The sequence below is a fragment of the Triplophysa dalaica genome, chromosome 20 (genome assembly GCF_015846415.1).
Source record: "Triplophysa dalaica isolate WHDGS20190420 chromosome 20, ASM1584641v1, whole genome shotgun sequence".
Taxonomy (NCBI): domain Eukaryota; kingdom Metazoa; phylum Chordata; class Actinopteri; order Cypriniformes; family Nemacheilidae; genus Triplophysa; species Triplophysa dalaica.
Window position 1 is genome coordinate 16,232,350 of NC_079561.1, and position 25,288 is coordinate 16,257,637.

Here is a 25,288-nt window from a genome sequence, read left to right on the forward strand (position 1 = left end):
TTTAACAATATGACAAAAGCATTTCTCTCACCAAGTGTATTACAAGCAAAACAATATTAAGACATGCAGTTGCGTGTGAGTGTTTATCTCCCATAATGCTCATATTTATTCTTACCCGCTGCTGAATCGTGGAGTGTTTATGCTCCATTTCTCGCTTCTCCATCGCTGAGTCAATCACCAGTTGATCCAGCTGAAGAAAGTGAAAAATGCAGAAGTTTATTTATTCAGGCTCATGTCACTTTGAACCTCAATGACTTTCCTCTGCAGAACACAAAAGATATTTTGAAGAATGTTGAAAACCAAAACCACTGAGACAATTCTCAAAATATCTTCTTTTGGTGCCGCACAAAAGAATCTCCTGAAGGTTTGGAACATAGAGAATTGTTATTTTTGGCCTGTTCTTAACAAAAAGAATTCGGATTTTAAAAGAACCATTTAATAATTTATTCCTATAAGTTTGAAATACATTATTTTGTTAACTGAATGCTACAGAATGTTGATCACTGGGTCAAACAGACCAACAGCACAAAACAGCAACATCAATAGCACATGAACAGAAAAGCGCTGACCTCAGCAGCCAGTTTCTTCATGTAGGGGTCGATCTCATCCAGGAGGTTATAGCCCTGCTGATAGAGCGAGTACTGCGCGTGCATGAAAGACAACATCTGCACAAGATACAAGAGGTGTTAAACATGCCACAACTGGTTTAGAGTTGTATGTAGATTTACTAAAAAGAAGTTACATTTTACTGATACTCACAGCATCTAAGATCTCAAATTTTTTTTTAGCCTGAAGGACGTTGATCTAAAAAGAAAAATGAGATGTCCATATAAGATATAACACAAATATATATATACCCTGATAGCAAGTATAGATCTGGGAGACGTCTATTTGATGTAGCATTTACATCTCCAAGACATATTATTTTGATTGATTGCGCATCTGCAATACGTCTATGAGACTAGAAGATGTCTGTAAGATGTTTATTATATTTTATAATATGTTTGGGAAAATGCCTATTCTAAGACGTTTTTCAGATGTTTCAAGATCTTAAGCAGACATCTTACAGATGTACCTGTGCTATCTGGGTAGATAATACGGTATGTAATGATATAGCCTAAGAAGTATGCTCTTACACAATAGGACCTCATTGCCATACTGTTTCAAACATACAGTTACCATAATTTACTATGGTTTAAAACTAATCTTAAAGACAGATTAGGACACAGTGTCATTTTATCATTAGCTGATTACAATTCATGAAAGATCTCAAGATTGCCTTCTAGTGGCTGCTTAAAGTATAGTTCTCCCAAAAATTGATTTTTTTTTCATGATTTATTTACACTCAAGTCATTCCAAACCTGCATGACTTTCTATCTTCCCATTGACTTCCATTATATAGTTACAAAACCACAGAGACATTTCTCAAAATATCTTTGTTTGTGTTCCACAGAGGAAAGAGACATATACAGGTTTTGAACAACAAGATGGTGAATAAAATATTTATTTTTGAGTTAACTATCCCTATAAAAGGCCAGTCAGTCCTGATACTGTAGACCTCAGTTCAGCACAGAATAAGATGCTGACCAGACTTTACAAATATCGTGTGTTACCTGCAGAACATAGTCCAGGGCGAGATGTCGGAAACATTTGCGTGTGAAGTTAAGGGTGCAGGTGGCCTCCTCCACCTCGTGGGCTTTGTTTCGCGGTGCCTGGGCATTCTTCACCTGTGCGATCTCAAGATCCTCCCTCACCTTGTCAAACTGCTTCTTGGTGTCCTTAAATTTCCGCACATCTCTGAAAGCGCAGAATTATCTTTGTTAGACGAGCGGTGATGTGTCAACACAAGAAGTCACACAACGTTCTGAACAATCAAGGACTGTCTGAAATATTTATAGTATTTGCTAGACAGTGTATTACAAATCAGGTGGACCATACGAATAATTCATTTGACAGTGATTTGGTCTCTTACTTTCTGAATCTCAATTGGTTAAAGTTTATATATCTTCCAGCAGGATTAATGAATAGATTCCTCTCAAGAGTCCCATTAGCTTTCACATTAAAATGCTTTACATATTAAACAATACCTTGTAGGAAACACAATATTCAAAAACCTTGTGTGTGTGTGTGTGTGTGTGTGTGTGTGTGTATGTTCGTTGTAAGGATGTTTTGCAGCTGTAAAAATAAAATGTCACTTCCACATTTCTGACCTTTTTGAGAAATATTAGCAAGTCTAATTTTGTAGTTCTACTCATTGAAGCATTAAATGATTAATTAATTTATCAATTCAATCTCAGTATTACAAGGCAGAACGTTTTGGAGATAAAGTGACATATATTTAAATAAAAACTTTGTTTTAATTTAAAGAAAGTAAGTCATATACGTCTGGGTGGCAAAATTGGATTTTCATTTTTGGGTGAACTATTCCCAACAATATAGTTTAATAATACTCACTCCTTCACAAAGCTGTGCAACTGCTGCTTTACAGATCTCTGAGCTTGATCAAACAGAATCTGAAAAACACAAACATGACATTCTCTTTATTTGTTGCATGCAATGAAGCTCTTTTAGCCCTAGAGGGCGCTCTTGCGTGTGTTTAATTAAAGGATGCATGACCATCAAACACACACACACATCATCAGCTTCTCATGCCTGTGCCTCATTGAGATTCAGCCTCGGTCTATGCGCGAGGATGTTTGAACCGATCGAGTAAAAGTAGGTCACTCGTGCAGGGAGGGAGCGGATCCGAGCAAGGATAGAAAACAAAAGAACGTGATGCAAGATCAGAAGAGACGTAGAACCAGGCTGCAGGTGCTTTGTTTCAACATCATCCATCCTCACAGCAGCCACTGGCTTTACGCTAATGATCTTATTGCGATTCTGACTTCAGGAGAGTAATTTCAGAGGATTGCTTTGGAGAACTGGAGTACAGCTTACTGCGACTCAAATATTTTAGGAGGAGCTATTCAAACACTGAAAAGTGAGATGTGTTAGATAAGAAAGAGACATCCAGATTTCATTCTATGAAAGTAATGCATTGCAAAAAGAAACAATTTGGGGAGAAATATTGCTAGTATGTCACAGAATGAAACAAAAATTATAATTTTGCCAAAACATAGATTTAAATAGTAAATTGGTAAAAAATTCAAGACAAATTGAAATCATGCTGTATTACATTTTCATTTGCATTTAGTCATTTGGCAGACGCTTTTATCCAAAGCGACTTACAGTACACTTATTACAGGGACAATCCCCCTGGAGCAGCATGGAGTAAAGTGTCTTGCTCAAGGACACACTGGTGGTGGCTGCTGGCATCGAACCAGCAACCTTTGATTTACCAGTTCAGTGGTTTAACCCACTAGACCACCATCTCCAGTGTATTAGCAAAGAATGCAACAGATGAAAGTATTTTCACATTTCATTACGTTCAACATCAAGAACTAGATGCTGGTAACCTGTGGCTTTTCCTAATATCCCTATTAAAATGTACCTAAACCTCATTTTGATAATGTCAACATAAACCTCAGCGTACCTCAATAATTCCATCAACACAATAAAAAAATCACCTTGTTTTACTACAACACTCCCAACAGAAAAATGAAAAAAAAATGTCAGTAGGGTCATAAAATTGCACTGATGTGATGCCCCAAGGTGAAAACATTTCGACTTAAGCGGTTAACTTCATACGTTCCCAGAACAGGACATTTTATAGCCTCATAAACTCCATCAGGATCCAAACATTACGCTCTGTAAAGGATGTCGGGTGAAGCCTCTGTGTCCCTTCGTGCTTCATGTCATGGTTTACAGCCTCCTCTTCGGTTAGACAACAAAGGCCGTGTTATAAACACAAGAGCTGCTCAGTTGTTCACGTTTTCAAGCAGACTTCTGTAATGCACCTCAGTGGCGCATACCGCATCAAAACGGCCGTTGAATGAAGCAACAGGTTCTAGGAAAGCGAGAAGTAACCATCTTCCCGTCTGTCGCAGCGGAGGCCGTCTCTGTTCTTTGGCAGAAAGGGACAGAAAATGTTTTCCCTGTGTGTGGTCTATGAACGGACATATTGTGGTTTTGTTCTTTGCCAAATACTGAGCTGTTTTTTCATCTTGGCTCTGTTTGAGATCACACACAGATGTACCAGCGTAATAGATGCATACTGAACATATTTAATAAAGGGAACGTTTTTAAGTAAAAATACTTCAACATTTTTAGAGGACTTTGGAATATGCAGTGATTAAATATAAAGGTATTGCGGGGTTGTTCATGTGCACTGAAGCATGTATTCATTTTCCCGTATCCATTTATATAAGTGACCCTGAAAGCATTTATATTTCTGCTTGTCTGCACATACTGCTCAGGTACTCCCTCCCACACACACACACACACACCTGACCCGTGACATAAACCTCATCTGTGATGTCACTTTCCATGCGGGGGCTCATGACCTCTGCATGGCCTGCCTGTAACAACCCAATGCACGCTTTCTAGAAGAGCACATCAAACACTCAGCAGGCCAATGGGGAGCCGTTCCGGTGTGCAAGGGTCAAATTAAGCATCTCACAGAGAGCTGGAAAATAACGCCTATTGAAATAGTAATGATCACGTCACAGCCCACCATGTTATGTGTGAAGGCCAGTAGCAAATGAATATGTCAATCATTTTTATTGGCGTAGTTAATAAAAAATAGTTAAAATTGTACCTTCAAAACCCGTATAAGACCCTTTCTTCTGTGATAGAAGATATTTTGAAAAATGTCTTAGTGGTTCAATGGGGTTCAATGCTGTTTGGTTTCCGACATTCTTTAAAATATCTCATACTTTTTTTAAATACAATGAGCGTGAATACAAGATAACAGACATTTTTGGGGTGAACTCTCTCGAGTCACTCATATGATGAGAAAGAAACAAGAAAACAGGGACGTACCATGTGATAGTTGACAATCTCTTGTAAACTCTCGCCACACTTTTCCAGGCATTCCTGTAAACACAATAACATGCCTCGGTTACACACCACAAACCCTAAACTGACACACACAATAATTATGACGTCCTTCTAAAACAATATGTGATTTTGGTGCAAGAAAAATGCACAATACGACCTCCTCAATATACCTCTCTTTAACATGATCATCATCATAATTCATACAATGTTATACTTGAGATCTTAAGATCACTGAGATGTTCTGATTACATTTATGCTTAACTGATTCAGATGTTAAATCTCATTTAGTCATAGATGGATATGGTGAAGAGCACAGAGTCTTTATTACATGGTAGAGTAGGCTTCTGATAGGTCTCTGCTGACAGCTTTTGTCAACATGAAAATGTTATTGTGAGTCTTGATGTTTAACAAAAGAAATGAAAATACTGTAGCAGCAGGTTTTAATAAGATCTTCAACATTAGTCAGCTGGGTACTGCACAAGTGAAGCCAAAGAGACTCTGAATACCATTTACAGATGGCGGCAATAAGTCTAACCTTACTGGCAAAAAGCTGGAAAGCCCCGTCTTGCTTCTTTTTTGTCTAAATCCATGTCTGATCAGGGTCAAAAAGCATCTCAGACGCTCAAAACTGCAGTCAGCCGAACTGTATTGGTTAGTCTGCCAGTGAAGAGCTCATACGGTAAATTCACACCAAACTAGATATACAATCAGACACTTTTATTCAAAGCTTACAGTGTTCAAGTTGTACAATACTAAATATATGTGTTCCACCACAGCCATCAAAACTGTGAACTTTGCAATGCTAACAAAATTAACCGAATGAGATAGAAAATGTGTTGTCTATCACAAAAAAATTAACTGCGTAACTGGTGTAGTCAGGGCAGAGAATGATATATGGAAATAAATGTGTAACCCTGGTTAAATAATTGTTCAAATTGTTTATATTATTGCTCGACTAGAATATTATGCCATCTATATGAAGTACATTTTTTTCATAAATAAATGTGTTTTCTGAAAATTGTTTAAGAAATGAGCAACAAGCAGTCGGAGCAGTGCATTTTAAGCTCTGCCCCTTTTGTTTTACAAATAGCGCTGCGTAGTTAGACGACAGACGCAGAGTTACAGAGAGACACGTTATAATGTGAGCGTGTTAAAATGGAAAAATGTAATGCATAAACCGTGCAAACTGCATATCAACTGCGTGAATCGGATTGTCATTTCAATATTTTGGATCATCAGGTTTTAGTTGGGAAATCTAAAACCGATTTTATTGACTCGGCCGGACCGCATGGTGTATCGCGTGTTCGCAGTGGCTGACGCCATTTTGGTTATACCTGTAAAGAAAATTACAGAAAAGAGAGAGAACTTGAATGGACAGATAGGCCAGGTTTTTTTTCTATGTGGATATCTTTCTGAATTGGATTCTTTTGAATGATGGCGAGCCTCCCACCTTGACTCGGAAAGTATAACGGACCTGGAGTAAAGGACAATTCTTATTTATCATTTCTATCCAGACAAGTAAGAGAAATCGTTCGCAGAGACTGATTTTTTTTCTACTTTATGGGACTGAATGATTCGGGACCATAACTAACTAAAGGTGTCAAGAAGTTCTTATTTGGGAAAAAAAAGATTGTTTTATTTGAAACAAAATTTGGTATGGGAAACATACATTATTGATTTCATATTTTTTTTATTTGCGTTTACTTGATTGTGATTGTAATAACTATTAGAGGGTACACCCAAGGTATGGTTATATACATAGTTATTGTGTTTTCTATGGTCATTGTTGTTATACTTAAGTGAAGAGAAACACTAAAAATTCAAAGTAAATAAACTTTCATGGTTAAACTTACATCCTGCCTCTGTCTATTACTCAACACCACAACCACCTCCTTTTGTGTACCTTGTAGTCTTCTGATAATATTGTCCGGTCCTATAGTAAGTGAGTAAGACCCGTTACAATTGTGGCGAGCCAGCCAGGAGGTGGTGCTGTTGCTGAGTATTGACTATTGTGCAATTGAGTTTAACTCTTCGACTCTTAAAACACAACAATGGATATTGTTGAGGCTGAGGGCATTAAAGTCCCAAACTCTGTGATTGTGAGTGGCTTGACTAACACAGAGCAAGACGATGAGCTAATGGAGATTCTAAAAAATGATGGCTCCTTTGCCAGAACCCTCACCATTAGTGACAAAATGTCAGAGTTTTATCAGACCACAATAATTGAATACAACAGCGGCCAAGCCTTACAATCTCTAGAACCCCAGTTGCCTTATAGGCACCAACTGTCCGGTGATCCAAGTATCACTTACCATGTGAGGGCATTGTCCAGCGTCTTTACGCAACAACTAGGAAATAGCGTCACTAAATCCTACCTGGAAGGGTTAAAAGAAATAGCCAAAGTGAGTGGAACAAACTTTGAAGCAGTATTGAGTCAGATGTTGTCACAGATGAGTGCAGAGCTCACACCAATGTCCATTGATCTTGAACCTGGAGATGGAAACCCAAGTGAGAAGTTATCCCAAGTGTTTCCTAGCGAGAGCCATAGCATCACACTTGCTAAGCCAAGTCAAGTAGATGAACCACTGTCACAGCACACGCCTATCAAATCAAATGCTCCACCTCTCTATACTTCTCAGCAAGTGTACAATCCAACCGAAGTCCAGAAACTTATCATTGAACATGTTGTGAGGAGTGGTGAAGTGGCTGCTCAAGGGCCTGTGCAAACACGGCTCAGGGTGTTCTCTGGTAAATGTCCTAGACCTGGACATGAAGTTGATTACGATACTTGGCGCTCCAGTGCTGAGCTTATATTGAAGGACCCTGGCTTATCTGATTTGCATGTGTCCAGAAAGATAGTGGACAGTCTTTTGCCACCTGCAGCAGATGTTATAAAGCATCTTAGTCCAGAGGCTCCATCTTCGGCTTACCTTCAGTTGCTGGATTCAGCTTTTGGTGTTGTTGAGGACGGCGATGAACTTCTTGCAAGATTTATGAATACTCTGCAAGACGCAGGTGAGAAACCATCTGCTTACCTTTATAGATTGCAGACAGCCTTGAGGATGACTATCAAGAGAGGTGGCATTCCTCCAGAAGAGGCAGACCGACACCTTCTCAAGCAGTTTTGCAGGGGCTGCTGGGATAATGATTTGATCACTGAACTGCAGCTCGAGCAAAAGCGCAACCGTCCTCCATCTTTTGCACACCTTCTGTTAATGTTACGTACAGAAGAAGACAAACATACAGCGAAGGTCAATCGTATGAAACAACATCTTGGATCTTCTAAGCAGAGAGCTCTGATGCATTCTCAAAGAACGTGGACTTCAGATGAATTTGAGCAAAAAGAAGTTTCAAACATGGTTTCACTTGCCACTGAAACGCAGGACCTCAAGAAACAGATAGCTATGCTCCAAAGTCAGCTAGCCAATCTTGCAACCAAACCAAAGATCCAGAAGAAATCCACACTGCCAGAAGCAGTAAACAGACAGGACAAGAAGAGGGCAGGAACTGCTGGTACCGAGAGTGCGACTCCAGTTAATAGAAAGTCAACAGGAAGACCAAGACCATGGTACTGTTTCACCTGTGGTGAGGATGGCCACGTTGCATCTTCCTGCTTATCTGAACCTAACCCCTCACTTGTCACCACAAAACGGAAACTCTTAAGGGAGAAGCAGCTCCTGTGGGATTCGCAGAACCCCATTCCCAACCCTGATTTAAACTAAAGCCAGCCCCTGTTGTGGGACAGACGGGGGCTGAATTGAAATCAGACCGTCCCACTACTAAACATGTCTCAACCAACTGTCAATTTTCTAGAAAATCAGATGCTAGCCTCCCAAAGGGTTTAGTTGGAGCCAGATGCATTGCAGAAATTAGCATAGCTGGTGAAAGGTGTCATTGTTTATTGGACACCGGTTCTCAAGTAACTACTGTCCCCAAGTCATTTTATGAGCAGTACCTCACTGGATATCCCATTCATTCCATTAATGATATCTTGGAAGTAGAAGGAGCCAACGGTCTTTCAGTTCCATATGAGGGGTACATAGAAGTAGACATCACCTTTCCTGAGGAATTTCTGGGGGTTAGAGCTCAGGTGCCAACGATAGCATTAGTTGTCCCTAATGTGAAACCTCACAATCAGTCTATGGTTTTAGTAGGCACAAACACCTTGGATGTTCTCTATGACCAGAGTTTGAAATCAAATTCCCCAACTTACCGACCATCTTCATTCGGCTATAGAGTGGTTCTGAGCACACTGGAGACAAGGCAGAGGCAAAACACAAGTGGTGTTCTTGGCTACGTACGATTGAAAGGCAAGGTACCTGAGATCATGGCTGCACGACAAACTGTAGTTGTGGAAGGTTCCGTAACGGTACCCCTTGAGGTTGACAAGTGTGTGGTGGTGGAGCATCCATCTAACTCGTCTTTGCCTGGTGGGGTGCTTGTTAAACGATGCCTACTTACTCTTCCAAATAACCCACCTTACCATTTACCAGTGGTGCTTACAAACGAAACTGACCATGATATAGCTCTCCCTCCTAGGTGTACAGTAGCAGAGCTCCAGGTGGTGGAATCTTTGCTTCCTCCATCAAACTCAAACGATGAGCCTTTACCTGTAAAGAAACTTGATTTCTCCCTAAATTTTGGTGACTCCCAAGTACCTCAAGAGTGGAAAGATCGTATCATGAAAAAACTCAAAGAAATGCCGGAGGTTTTCAGCCAGCACGACTTGGACTTTGGTCATACTCAGAAGGTGAAACATCGCATACAGTTGAATGATGAGACTTCTTTTAAGCACAGAGCACGGCCAATCCACCCACAAGATGTTGAGGCCGTCCGTAAGCATCTGCGTGATCTCCTTGCCAGTGGGGTCATTCGAGAGTCCCAGTCGCCCTTCTCCTCACCGATAGTGGTGGTGAGAAAGAAGAATGGAGATGTACGGCTGTGTATAGATTATCGAAAGCTAAACCTACAGACAGTGAAGGATGCGTATGCACTACCCAATCTTGAGGAGACTTTCTCAGCACTTACGGGATCCAGATGGTTTTCTGTGCTTGATTTAAAGTCTGGATACTACCAGATAGGAGTTGAGGAGTCAGACAAACCCAAAACTGCCTTTGTCTGCCCATTGGGGTTTTGGGAGTTCAATCGTATGCCTCAAGGTGTGACCAATGCACCAAGTACTTTTCAAAGATTGATGGAGAAGTGTATGGGAGACATCAATCTGAAAGAAGTACTGGTTTTTTTGGATGACCTGATCATTTTCTCCGACACTCTAGAGGAGCATGAGAGACGTCTGTTGAGTGTTCTATCTCGGCTTAAAGAATACGGACTGAAACTGTCACTGGAGAAATGTAAATTCTGTCAAACCTCCGTTCGCTATCTAGGACATATTGTGTCAGAGCGGGGAGTGGAAACCGACCCAGAAAAGATACACACCTTAAAAACCTGGCCGAGTCCGAGTAACCTTATAGAACTGAGGTTATTTTTAGGCTTCTCCGGCTACTATCGCAGATTTATTAAGGATTATTCAAAGGTCGTGAAGCCGCTCAATGACCTTACCTCAGGTTATCCACCACTCAGGAAAGGTGGTAAAAAGACAGATAAGAAGGGTCCATACTACCATCCTAAGGAGCTTTTTGGGGACCGTTGGACTCCTCTTTGTGAAGAAGCTTTTCAGTCAGTTATCGAAAAGTTAACTGCCGCGCCAGTCTTGGGTTTTGCTGACCCCAAACTTCCCTACTTCCTTCATACAGATGCCAGCACCAAGGGATTAGGAGCTGCATTGTATCAGAACCAAGGTGGACAGATGCGTGCTATTGCATTTGCGAGTAGAGGGCTGTCACACAGTGAGTCTAGGTATCCTGCTCACAAACTTGAGTTTCTTGCCCTTAAATGGGCAGTAACTGAAAAGTTTAGTGATTATCTTTATGGCGGCCAATTCACTGTCGTCACCGATAGCAACCCTCTAAATCATCTTCTTACCACAGCAAGATTGGACGCTACTAGTTATCGTTGGCTTGCAGCCCTTTCCACTTTTTCATTTAAGTTGCAATACAGGGCAGGGAAGTTGAACATTGACGCTGATAGCCTTTCAAGGCGACCTCAAGAGCCGTTTCCAGAGAACCCCATGTCTCAAAAAGAATGTGAAAGGATTGACATGTTCATACAGCACCATCTTACCGAAACAGAGGATTCTGTTAGTGCGACAGATGAAGTTGTCCAAGATATCTGTGAGAAGCACCTCGTTAGACAATCAGCTGATTTAGGGTCGGGCATTGCTCTTATAAACTCCCTCTCACTCTGTTCTGACTCTGTTTCCGACTATTATGAGCAAGAGGGTAATTCTGATGGGTCATCTGTTTCTCATCTTTCTGAAAACCTGGGTGACAAACAAAGAGCCGATCCAGTTCTTCGAGAGGTGATGTCACACTTGGAGTTGGGAGAAAGACCCCAACCTACAGTAAGGAGGGAACTTCCTGGTCTTCCGTACTTCTTAAAGGAGTGGAACCGCCTTGAGTTAAAGAATGGAGTACTTTACAGGAGGCGGAAAGATAAAGATTCCATTATTTACCAGCTGGTGCTCCCGGAAGAACTGAGATCATCTGTGATGAGCAGTTTACATGATAGTATGGGTCACATGGGCATCGAGAGGACCTTGGATCTAGTCAGAGCCCGATTCTATTGGCCAAAGATGGCTGCTGATGTGGAACAGAAGATCAAGACATGTGGTCGTTGTGTGCGGAGGAAGTCCCCACCTCAAAAAGCAGCACCCTTGGTCAACATCCAGGCCACCAGACCACTACAGTTAGTCTGCATGGACTTTCTCTGCTTGGAACCAGACAGAAGCAACACTAGAGACATATTAGTGATCACGGATTTTTTCACCAAATATGCTGTGGCAGTCACTACACCAAATCAAAAGGCAAGAACAGTAGCAAAGTGTCTTTGGGAGAACTTCATTGTTCATTATGGATTTCCTGAGCGCCTTCATAGTGACCAGGGCCCTGATTTCGAGTCACGCACAATCAAAGAACTTTGTGAAATATCAGGCATCCAGAAAATCCGAACAACACCTTATCATCCAAGGGGAAATCCAGTTGAACGCTTTAACAGGACTCTGCTGGACATGCTGGGCACATTAGAAGAGAAAGACAAAAGTCGGTGGAGAGATTTTGTCAAGCCGTTAGTTCATGCATATAACTGTACAAAGCATGACGTCACAGGATTCACCCCCTATGAATTAATGTTCGGGCGTCAACCACGGCTGCCTGTTGATCTTGTCTTTGGGTTACCATATCAGGACACTCCGCAGGTATCCCATTCCGAATATGTCAAACATCTAAAGTCTCATCTGGAAGAAAGCTATTCACTTGCCTCCCAAAGAGCACTAAAGAGTGCTGAGAGAAACAAAACCAGGTTTGACAATCTTGTGACAAACTCTTCCCTGGAAGTCAATGATCGTGTGTTGGTGAGAAATGTTCGGCTGCGTGGTAAGCACAAATTAGCAGACAAGTGGGAGTCCGAGGTGTATGTAGTAATAAAGCGAGCTGGTGACTTGCCTGTTTACACAGTTCATCCTGAAACAAGGGATGGTCCTCTTCGTACACTTCACAGGGACCTCTTGCTTCCGTGTGGATTCTTGCCAGCACTGAAAATGTCAAGTCCTACCTTGACCAAACCTACTCCTAAACTTAGAACACGGAGGAGTCCTGGTATTGAACCATCTGATGATGACCGCTCTCTCTCTGATCAAGAGGATGAATATCCTGATGGTCCGTATGATCCCCTTCCAGTCATCGAAACAGTACAATTTTCTACAGCTCATGACATCTCTAGGTCAAATGGAGCTTCGGAAGTTTCTATGGAAACAGACTTGATTAATCCAAAACTTTCAGATGGTAATACGGTGCAATCACATTCAGCTGACAACTCACCTGTTGACGCTCCAGTGGACAACTCACCTGTTGGCGCTCCAGTGGACAACTCACCTGTTGGCGCTCCAGTGGACAACTCACCTGTTGGCGCTCCAGTGGACAACTCACCTGTTGGCGCTCCAGTGGACAACTCACCTGTTGGCGCTCCAGTGGACAACTCACCTGTTGGCGCTCCAGTGGACAACTCACCTGTTGGCGCTCCAGTGGACAACTCACCTGTTGACGCTCCATTGGACAACTCACCTGTTGACGCTCCAGTGGACAACTCACCTGTTGACGCTCCAGTGGACAACTCACCTGTTGACGCCCAAGGAGTCCCTGAAATGAGTAAAATGGCAAACTACGACCATATCGAATCAGAAGAGAACTTAACCGTTTTCAGAGATGAAGTAACAAACGTAGCTGGAATCCAGGATGCTCCTGTCGAAGTGAGAGACCAACACCCAGAAATTGAGGAAGAGCAGCATTTGAATGTTCCGCTCAGATGCTCTAGTAGGCAGAGAGGTGAACCTGAAAGACTTGCCTACTTTCAGCGTGGAAACCCCTTGTCTTATATTGTTCAGTCTTTGTTCCAGGGGTTAAGCACTGCCTTTGTGAATACCCTTGATGGTGTTGAAGATTCAGGGGTCCCTTACAATTTACCTGATACCTCACCAAGTGTAGTGATTAATCAGCCACGCAGAGCATGCAAAGGGGCTTGCATGATTTCAGGGGGGGAAAGTGTAACCCTGGTTAAATAATTGTTCAAATTGTTTATATTATTGCTCGACTAGAATATTATGCCATCTATATGAAGTACATTTTTTTCGTAAATAAATGTGTTTTCTGAAAATTGTTTAAGAAATGAGCAACAAGCAGTCGGAGCAGTGCATTTTAAGCTCTGCCCCTTTTGTTTTACAAATAGCGCTGCGTAGTTAGACGACAGACGCAGAGTTACAGAGAGACACGTTCTAATGTGAGCGTGTTAAAATGGAAAAATGTAATGCATAAACCGTGCAAACTGCATATCAACTGCGTGAATCGGATGGTCATTTCAATATTTTGGATCATCAGGTTTTAGTTGGGAAATCTAAAACCGATTTTATTGACTCGGCCGGACCGCATGGTGTGTCGCGTGTTCGCAGTGGCTGACGCCATTTTGGTTATACGTGCCTGTAAAGAAAATTACGGAAAAGAGAGAGAACTTGAATGGACAGATAGGCCAGGTTTTTTTTCTATGTGGATATCTTTCTGAATTGGATTCTTTTGAATGATGGCGAGCCTCCCACCTTGACTCGGAAAGTATAACGGACCTGGAGTAAAGGACAATTCTTATTTATCATTTCTATCCAGACAAGTAAGAGAAATCGTTCACAGAGACTGATTTTTTTTCTACTTTATGGGACTGAATGATTCGGGACCATAACTAACTAAAGGTGTCAAGAAGTTCTTATTTGGGAAGAAAAAGATTGTTTTATTTGAAACAAAATTTGGTATGGGAAACATACATTATTGATTTCATATTTTTTTTATTTGCGTTTACTTGATTGTGATTGTAATAACTATTAGAGGGTGCACCCAAGGTATGGTTATATACATAGTTATTGTGTTTTCTATGGTCATTGTTGTTATACTTAAGTGAAGAGAAACACTAAAAATTCAAAGTAAATAAACTTTCATGGTTAAACTTACATCCTGCCTCTGTCTATTACTCAACACCACAACCACCTCCTTTTGTGTACCTTGTAGTCTTCTGATAATATTGTCTGGTCCTATAGTAAGTGAGTAAGACCCCATACAAATGACTCAGTTTTTTTTTTTAATTAATTTATCCAAATTAGTCTCGAACTCATGACTGAGTTCTTGAATGACTGACTCAACCTTAAGTCATACGTTTTATCACATGTTAAACTGAAAATGAACTGAGAACTGTGTTATGTTTTAGATAATGCTTGCGTGACTTAATTTACTTTCATTTTACACGCATGAACGCACATGCACACACATACACACAGTATTACCGATATCATCTCGTCTTTCTTGCACTGCTGAGACAGATCCCGGATACCGTTGATGAACAGTTTGTTGGCAGTGACATAAGCTTTGCCAGCTTCAATCATACCACCACACAGCTTTACCAGCTATTGGAGAGAGATAGAGAAAGAGAGGGAGAGAGAGAGAGGGAGAATAAACTATTCATAAACATTTTTATATATAGAGTACCAGCAGGAAACCTGAATACAAGTAACATCTTATTGAATAAAGATTTAAACTTCAGTTGTGCTCAGCGAAAAGAAAAACTAAAACCTGTTAAAATTGTAATATAATTTCAACAAATATTTTTCTAGTCATATTTCCCTAAAATTCTATCCAAATTCCACGCAACAGAGAAGTTTTTGGTACATTTTTAGCTACAACCAATCAGAATGTTCTGCTTCCCATGATTGTTTAAATCTCTAAAATGATTCACAAATTTTCTTACCAAATCTCATATGTAGTTAAACATTATTACTTCATTTTTTGTCTTGCAATTGACAAAATTTTGCATTGTTGCAAAGTAGCTTTACATACACTACAACGATACATAGAAAAAACATAGAAAACATTATTGCAACATGAAACATCGCTAAAATTGTCTTTGTAATTGGACTGTTCTATTCGTAGTACTAGAAACAGTAATCACAGAGTGAATCAAATGTCATCATAAGATTATATATTAGTAATACTAGATTGTCTGCAAAATTTTAATTAGTTTCTAAGTAGAAAGATGACTAAAGATGTCTGCATTAAATCAGCATCAGAATTTTATCGATTCTGATACTGCTTATCGATTCCGAGTTTCAAAGTAAAACCTTTAGATATCAACATGTATAGTCATTTAGCCTTCTTATTGACTGGTTTGCAAAAATAAATATTTATGAGCACCATTTTGTGTAGCCTATATAAACACATAGCAACCATGTTTTGTCGGATTTATTACAATTTGTATTACTATAGTTTCACTACATTGTGGTTAAAACTAGTCACTACACTGAGACTATGGTAATGTGCGGTTCCTGTGCTTTACTGCAAACGCTACAGTTAAACTATAGTTACTATAGTAACAATGGTATGGTTAGTTTTTTTTTATTATCAGATCACATATGAACACATGCACATTTCTGAAAATATGCGCACAGGAATTGATAAGAGGAAGTATCCGACCCAAATCTTAGCCATTCAAATCCAATTCTGAATTGGAATTGATTTTCGATTCCCAACCCAAATCACCACATGCAATTTAATGTTAACCTTTTCAACAGAAGACAGCCCTTTTTATATGACATTAAAAGACAAGTTTGGAATATATCTTTAAAACATACTTCGGGTGTGGTCGCATCTGTGTAATAATTCCTCTCACTAATGTGCCAATGGGCAGTAAACGGCAAGGAAAAATGTCTCACATCTCCACGTGTCACAGGCGGTCAGAATGAGCGTTGGAGTTTTCACATGTGACTGTGTGTTTGTTTTCTTCTGATGGGACTGATGCTCAGATGGCCTCCATGTGTGAGGCCGTACATGCCCAATGTTTGAGTCTAGTTCCTTTTTTTGGTTACTTCTGTATTTAATGTTCTCTTTAGGTGATTTTTAAATTATGTTCAGCCTTTGCGTGAAAGCTTGAAAATATCAGCTTGGGAAAATCTTTTAATTTCCCACACTTTTGTACAAACCTATGAGTCAAACTAACAAACAGAGAGTCCTTGTTTTACACAGCTGCTGAACAGACCCAACAGCCAATCACACACACACACAGCAATTCAAACAGACCACTACAACATAGCGGGCAAAAATGTTTGTTCACCAGTCTGAACGCTTGGAAAAGTAACAGCATAGCATTCAAACACGTCGCACAATTAGAAATTTAGCATGTGCCAAAGTTAACTAAACAATGAGAAAAGTGATGAAAAAGTGACCACTAAATGTCTTTCATTTCACAGCGTTGAGTCAATGTCATCTAATAGTAGCATGACTTTGTTTTCTGGTTTATTAAAATGTGTGAAAGCAGAATCAAAACTGCAGGATCACATGAGCCTAAATCAAAACCCGTCCATGATGACATCACTATCAGCTGTTATGTTGTGCCTAATCACATGATCAAACACTGAAATTCCACACCGATGTGATACATGGGAAATAAGTCTGTTCAACGATTAATGGCGATTAATCGCATCCAGAATAAAGGTTTGTGTTGTGTACAGTGCATATTAATTTTGTATTTATAAAACACATACACATTACATACATGTACAGTATATATTTAAGAAAAATACAAAATATAAAATGAATTCATGTTTATTCCATTCCATTTTCTACCGCTTATCCGAACTACCTCGGGTCACGGGGAGCCTGCGCCTATCTCAGGAGTCATCGGGCATCAAGGCAGGATACACCCTGGATGGAGTGCCAACCCATCGCAGGGCACACACACTCACTCATTCACTCACTCACGCACTCACACCCTACGGACAATTTTTTTCCAGATATGCCAATCAACCTACCATGCATGTCTTTGGACCAGGGGAGGAAACCGGAGTACCCGGAGGAAACCCCCGAGGCACGGGGAGAAATTCATGTTTATATGTAATTAAAATCATATATAAACATACATTTACATAAATATATATGTAATATATATATAAGGGCTGTCAATATATAAAATAAATTAACTTGGATTAATTGCACAAGTATAGTGAAATAAAACATATACCATTTATTTTGTTTAACATGTATTTTGGTGATGTCAATCGATTAAAAAAAATTAACTAACTGATCGCACACAGCTTTTATGTTTTTATACATACTTTTAAATTATAATAATTTCACATTTTATCTCTAAATTAATGTAGAAACAACAGATTTCTTTAACATCATCCTTTTTTTGCAACTAATGTCTTTATTAAATAAACATATTTTTCTACGAATCAAATCCATTATAATAACAGGTAGGAAATATAAAGAAAATAAATAAAGCTCTAAAAAATGTAACATTCTTTACTGTTAAAAATACATGAAATACAGAAGAATCCTATATTAACGCTGCGAAATCACATTGATTTCTTATTTTCTTTTGTTCTTTGATTAACATTAGTGACAGCGCATTTAAGAGCCAGTCCTATTTTCACTACTCTTCGCATTCATTTTAGACTTGATTTAACCCTTTAAAGGCCGTGCTTGCAAAATACTAGACAAAATGTGCTTTCTGACAAAATCTTGTGTGTTTTGTTCATTCAAGTATGAAAGACAACTTAATACTGTTGCGCTGTCTGACAGATTCTGACACAGCCTTTAGCCCTTGACTGTATGCACCAGACTGGACCTCTGTCGCGTTGAGCCGTGTTCCACACCAAGAAGCTATCAATCTACACTGGACATATCAATACAACCATTTCAAATTGCATTTCAAAAATTGTTTAAAGGCCTTTATATTAATAAGAGTGATTATATAATGTAACGCTAAGTTACATTAAGTGGTGGGCATAGATATATTTTTTTTTAATCTAGATTAATCTAGATTAATCTTGGAATTAATCTAGATTAATTTTGTGAGCACCTACCTGCTCACTTCAGGTAGGTGGAGAGTTCCTGCCTCAAGTGGAGGAGTTCAAGTATCTGGGGGTCTTGTTCACGAGTGAGGGAAGGATGGAGCGGGAGATTGACAGACGGATCGGTGCAGCTTCTGCAGTAATGCAGTCGCTGTACCGGTCTGTCGTGGTGAAGAAGGAGCTGAGCCGCAAAGCGAAGCTCTCGATTTACCGGTCAATCTACGTTCCTACTCTCACCTATGGTCATGAGCTGTGGGTCATGACCGAAAGGATAAGATCCCGGATACAGGCGGCCGAAATGAGCTTTCTCCGCAGGGTGGCCGGGCGATCCCTTAGAGATAGGGTGAGAAGCTCGGTCACTCGGGAGGAGCTCAGAGTAGATCCGCTGCTCCTCCACATCGAGAGGGGCCAGCTGAGGTGGCTCGGGCATCTTTTCCGGATGCCCCCTGGACGCCTTCCCGGTAAGGTGTTCCGGGCATGTCCCACCGGGAGAAGACCCCGGGGAAGACCTAGGACACGCTGGAGGGACTATGTCTCCCGGCTGGCCTGGGAACGCCTCGGTGTCCCCCCGGAAGAGCTGGAGGAAGTGGCTAGGGAGAAGGAAGTCTGGGCATCCCTGCTTAGACTGCTGCCCCCGCGACCCGGCCCCGGATAAGCGGTAGAAAATGGATGGATGGATTAATCTAGATTAAAATGGCACATTTGAATTCTGCCGAAGGCATTCAGAATATGTGTGCTACCCAAATAATGACTAAAAGTAAGTCTTTGAGAACTGGTGTCTCAAGCCAGGTAGCGCATTAGACCAGGGGCTCATCTCCTGTTTCCAAAATGCATCACAGACTGCTTGAGAAAGCTGTTCTACTATGATAATTGGTGATGAAAATAAATTATGTTCAATAAGATGTACTTGTGTTTACTTCCGCATTAGCTAAGGGATGCTTTGCGTTTAGGTGGTACTTGAGACTGGAAGAGCTCCTAGAGTACATTTACATTTAGTCATTTAGCAGACGCTTTTATCCAAAGCAACTTACAAAGAGTAAGGGAGCAACAAGCGATATGTCATACAGGAGCCATTATACATTAGGTGCCAATAATTAAACAACCAATTAAACAACCTTAGTCTTGTCGATGTTTCCATTGGGAAGCTTCTTAAAAAGCAGCTTTGGATGCAGCTTTGAAGCAACCCAGCGGCTTCAAAGCTGCATCCATGTTAGCACGTCACGTTTGATGTGGTAATTTCACAGTAACGTTATATTGTGTTCAGACCAAACGCAAATGGCGCGTCTAGCGTGAGTGATTTACATGTTAAGTCAATGCAAAGACACGATAGACCTACTTGCGGTGCGAATCGCGCAAATGAAGCCCTAGTCATGAAATGATGAAGCGGCGCGAATGACGCGAATTGCGCGAATCACGCGAGTTGAAAAATCTCATTCTCGCCCGGTACAGTGCAATTCAGCTAGGTATACATCCGAGCTAAAATATCAAGGTGAAAGTCATCATAGTTTGCGTAGTATAGACCCAGCTCCCAACCCAACTTTGAGAATAGATTAACGGCGACAATTTTTTTATCGCGCGTTAAGAGCCTTACGTTAAAGCAGCACGTTAACGCCGTTAACGGCACACCACTAATATATATATATATATATGCAAAGATTTTGTAAATACAGTATGTACATGTATGCACAGACACAAACTTTTATTCTTAATCGTGATTAATCGTTGAACAAAAACCAACAGCTAAATCACAAATATCCTTCCACTCCTGCCAATTCTGCTTAACAATGACACACACTGCATTTTGGAGATCCGGAAGTTAATTTCTGAGATTTCTTCTGTGGTGGATTAACACCAGCAGACATACAGATCAATCCTTAAACCTGAGTTTAACCTCTTGAACTTGTTGTGGGACAATCTGACAGTAATGTTCGGTTACAGAGATCCTGGAGGGGATTAGACAGCGATTTCTCACAAACGATTAAGCTTTTATTTTCTCACGTTTGAATAAAAAAAAAACTCTGCTGGGGACAGAAGGTCAACTGACAGCTTTAACGCCTCTTACCTTATCAAGCTTGGCTTCAATCTCCACCACCTCTGTCTCCACCTCGTCGATATTTGCCCTGGAAGACAACAAAGATGAGACGAGAGTCATCTCAGCTCAGGATTTAAAACACAGAAATGCACAGATTATCTTGATCCTGTAATGACTTTATCGTTTTAACTTTCGGTGCAGAATATTTCAGTTTTACAGTCAGGATGTTTGGACTAATCTCTCTCTTTTAGTTTTGTGTGTGTGGTTTGTGTGCTGCAGGCCGCATCGATGCACTTGCCAACCATTCAGAGCAGAAGTGATTTTGCGTTAAGAACAGAAACGCACACCCAGTAGGATCAATGTCACACATGTCTGCTAACAGTCACTTCCCATCGTTGTTCCTCACGCTTGCGGTATGTGGCAGAGTACATCAAAGCCAAGTGTAGGACTGGAGATATATAATGTAATAAATATAATTTAACTTTCATTATTTTTGTTCAAACTATTGTGATACTATGTTCATATCGTTAACCCAGTGTTGTATAAGTGTATGGTCACCGCCCTTCACATGACACTGACACACAATCTCTGAGACAGAAGCAGATCTTTGTAACCTCTGCTCCAGCTGTTCGAATGTGTTGAACCGCTGGCCGGGAGGACAGCTGCTCTCTCTCACCCACTACAATGTCATTTCACTGCACATGGCGTGCTCAACCAGTAACCATAGCAACAGCTGTGGGGCCCGGTCTCACTCTCATGCATTCAAACCCTATATTCCATGCTCTACTTTTGAGCAGCCATGAGACCACCGGTCAATTAATCTTTAATGGCTGTTTTTAACCTTCAGTGACATCTCAATCTTATAACTAAAGAGAACATAAAATCATTGTTTTAAGATCATATAATATTAAACATGATAATACAAATGCAATGTTTGAGTTTACACAAGAGTAAACACAGTTTTTATAATCCTACACGAAGTGCAAACACACAGACATTGTTCATGGACCGGCTTCGCAGGGTTGCCAGATCTGTGTAACAAAATCAATCATCACTAGTCTAATTTTCCCTAGTCCAAAAAACATGCCGATAATAAATAAAGTTATTTTAGGATTGACGGCTAAATAACAAAATCCTTCCATCCTTGAACCACGAAAAAAACCGACCTGCACCAACAGTTTAAAAGAAGCCCAATTATGCAGACTTGGCAATACAAGTTCATAGATTGCACTATTCCAATATGGCATCATCCTACGTGAAAAGGCCCATAGAAACACCTTCTAATGTGGCATCTAGTATATATATATATATATATATATATATATATATATACACAGTAACTGTTATTTAAACAGTTATGTGGAGTTCTTAAGAAATGTTTCATTGTAGAAAAGACCTGAGGCACTATGAGAGATGTTTGATGAATTACTGTCTGGTTGACTTGACATCCTCTAGCAGGGCTGGACTCGGTTTACACCCACAGACCCGTCTACAACACTAATTCCTTCTCAAACATTAGACAGAGGAAAGACATGTTTTGTTTATAGACTCTGACAGTATGCTAAATCAAATTCTCCAGTTCTAGGTTCTGGGACAAGTACCACTGTAAAATCTTTCTTTATGGTAAGACAATATAAACATTAATAAGATATCAGATATTGTATTTCTCTGCCCTGATGTGTTTTATGCGAAAAAAGCATTAGTGCGTCTGTGTGTCATGGCATAATTGATCTACATTATTGACCTCTTTTTTATGTGCCAGAAGGTACCATCTGAAAGCCTCATCCACAGGGAACCCCCGTAATGTGAAATACTCAAGCAAACACAATGAAATTTCTCACCGATGTGGAAACAAAACTGATCAAAGAACAACATCTACTAATAGTGGTATCCAATGTTATCTCAAACACATATCACACTTCCATATGCATCAGAAAATAGTAGCCATTGTAACCACATGTACTGTACACCGCTTTGGAAAGGCGGTCTCTCCATCACCATTAGGTCATTACTGGGGTCTGTCTGGCTGATGGCATCATCAACGGTACGAGTATTGATTGATTGATCGCTCTGAGTGTTTTTAGTTCAGATCTGAATCTTGTAATAGCGTGTTTGAGTGAGTCATTCAAAGAGAGGGGTGTGTGTGGGCAGTCCCCCTTTGGCTATTCTTAGGCGGTGCATATGTTCACTGAAAGCAGACCTTAATGGTCCTGCGGTCGCATCAAGCTAAAGCGTCCACAGAACAAATTGCATCGGTGTGTGAAATAATTGAATTACAATGCACTTATATCAAAGTTGGTTTATTCATTTATTTATTCAAAACAATTTAGTGGTTGTGTGATAGCTATGCAAATGCACCACTGCCGGTGACCCAAGTTCGATTCTTGGATCAAGGTCTTCTGCCTATCCCATTCCCCTCTATCTGCCTACACTTTTCTGCCAAAATCTATACTGTACTATCACAATATAGACATGCAAATTTCAAAACATAATTAGGGCCGTCAAAAGACTAAATATGATTACTCGCATTCAGAACAACAGTTAACTTTAACATAATATATGTCTGTGTACTGTGCATATTAATTTTGAAAATACAAACATACACATACATATATTTAAGAAATATTAACATATAGTTAATATTATTTGGTAAATATAAATAATACATGTAAATATTTCCTAAATATACATTTATATATTTATGTAAATAAAAAAATTATACAATGACAATCTTGGGGTATACAAAATAACAAAAAACAATCTGATATCTAAACATGCTCTGAAACTGCCGGGACAATCCAACTCCCTCAATGCACTGCAGACAACTCCAAACCCCAGATACATTAGCACCTCAGGACGTTTTGTGACATTATCTCCCCGGCCGCACAGAATTGTCGGGGAAACTCTTTTCTCATACATGATCCTCATAGGCAGGGTTTCGAAGCCAACGTTGGGGAATGGTCTGCACGGACGAGCCAGCTGGGTTCACTTTGCTCTGCCAGATCGCTGCTAAACAAAGATAACTCATAGCATATCTGGCCACGGTGGTCTCGGCAGGGTTGTTGATACTAAACTGCTGTCTGGTCTGGGATGAAGAGCGGTCAGGGGCTGCTTTCCTTGCCGCTGCTCTTGTCACATGTTCGCCGCTTGACTGCACGCTGACCCCTACAAAAAAATCTACATGTCTAGAGCAGCAATGGGTGACTCTGAAGATCTGGCCACGCCTGCTGTTTTGTCTGTCTGCTTTTGACATGTCCATCTCACACACCCTGATCACAGAAATACATACACAAACATGGAGAAGCCTAAGAAGGAAACCAGCTTGGTTAAATCTGTCTGTGGCTTTTTGGAGAGGTCTCAAAAAAACTTAAATTACTAAACAAACACAGACGTGGCGAGTAATTCAGCTCAAGGGAGGAGATGTATTATCACATGTGTTTTCTGAAGTTTTAAAGGATAATTTACATCCAGACTACCAAATAGTGCTTTATTTATAAAGTATTTAAAAATCATAAATAAAAAAAAAGAGGATGATTTAAGACACATGAAACCAGCAGTTATGTATGATAGGGCTTGGCAATGTGACGATGTAATCATATATCGCCGATGTCTTGTTAATATCCCGATGTCGATTACAACAGACAGATTCCAGATGATAATTGATAATGGAAAATACGCATTCTAATGTAGGCTTTAGCGTGAACGTTAATGTTCATATGCCCAGGCAGTCAGTAACATTGACAGAAGTTTGGAAAATCTTTTTTGTTGGGTCAGTTGAATGTGCTGCTGCTGTTGCAAGCGCACCGCAGGTCATGTGACAAGAAGTAGGTGACTATATCTAGTTATTGCCAGGTGTTTTCACTGCATATAATCCATATATCGTGGCCCATGGTTACTTAGCGAGGGAGACCGCAAAGTCCAGGTGCTTTGGAAAAAAAGGAGAATGCCGTGCAGCTCGCGTTTTCCGCACGGTTTTAGACACAAAATGTGAATCGGGCCGTAAGTGTGTCAAAAGCTTCTGTGTCCGGGTTGCAGACTAACTACAGCAGCTGATAATGACGTTGGACGGCTATCTGTTTTTTATTTTTAAAAAAGACAGCCTGCATGCCCAGAAAAACTCTGACTCACTGAAACATTTATAAAAGTAAGATGTATATAACTTCTTTCCACATCAAAACAATCTTAGTTGGTCAGCAAGTTAGTTACACAAACACATTTTTTCTTTTCTTCCTTCTCTGTTTGGGTAAGTAAGGATTTCTGCCTGTTTCCAATTAAAAGTGGGTTTGTGCTCGCATGAAGAAAAATGCTTTTAACAGCAGAAACACTATATTTGAGACTAAACTACACACCAATACACTAAAACCAACATTTTATAAAAATAAAAGAACATTACATTTAAAGACATGCCAATAGGAGACATAATTCATGCTGTAATCCTTCATTTTTGCCTCTATATTGCCATCACTGTTTGAAACATTAAAATGTAAGTTAATTTATTAACTTTTCTTTATAGGTTTTGTTGGACACACACACCTGACCCAAAGTTAACGTGTGATCTGTTTATTATTATTATAATATAAAAAATATATATATTAATTTAATATTTTATTTTATATTAATTGTATTCAATTACATTAAAACTACTCAACAGTTATTGATATTTTGCGGCGGTCTACCGGAATTTAAGTTTGGGCCACTTAACGTTTATGTTGTCTATGTGAGTTGAAGTCAAATGACAACAAATTGACATTTCCACATACCAAACAGATCATATAAATCATTATTATAAGCTTATTACATGGCTCGTTGGAATACTTGATTCT

General features: G+C 40.0%; 1 protein-coding gene across 3 annotated transcripts in view; it reads right to left on the minus strand.

The window, feature by feature from the left end:
* The window catches only part of acap3a (ArfGAP with coiled-coil, ankyrin repeat and PH domains 3a), a 61,443-nt gene that overhangs the window by 20,031 nt on the left and 16,124 nt on the right, over positions 1–25,288 (minus strand). The window contains exons 2-9 of one of the 3 annotated variants that reach the window (XM_056733499.1): positions 20,496–20,553; positions 14,873–14,992; positions 4,921–4,974; positions 2,455–2,513; positions 1,614–1,797; positions 760–804; positions 570–665; positions 116–190 (exon numbers count right to left, since the gene is read on the minus strand). In XM_056733499.1, the coding sequence (XP_056589477.1) occupies positions 116–190; positions 570–665; positions 760–804; positions 1,614–1,797; positions 2,455–2,513; positions 4,921–4,974; positions 14,873–14,992; positions 20,496–20,553 (691 nt within the window). The remainder of the gene's footprint in view (positions 1–115; positions 191–569; positions 666–759; positions 805–1,613; positions 1,798–2,454; positions 2,514–4,920; positions 4,975–14,872; positions 14,993–20,495; positions 20,554–25,288) is intronic. The other 2 variants (XM_056733500.1, XM_056733501.1) reach the window with 2 other exon arrangements.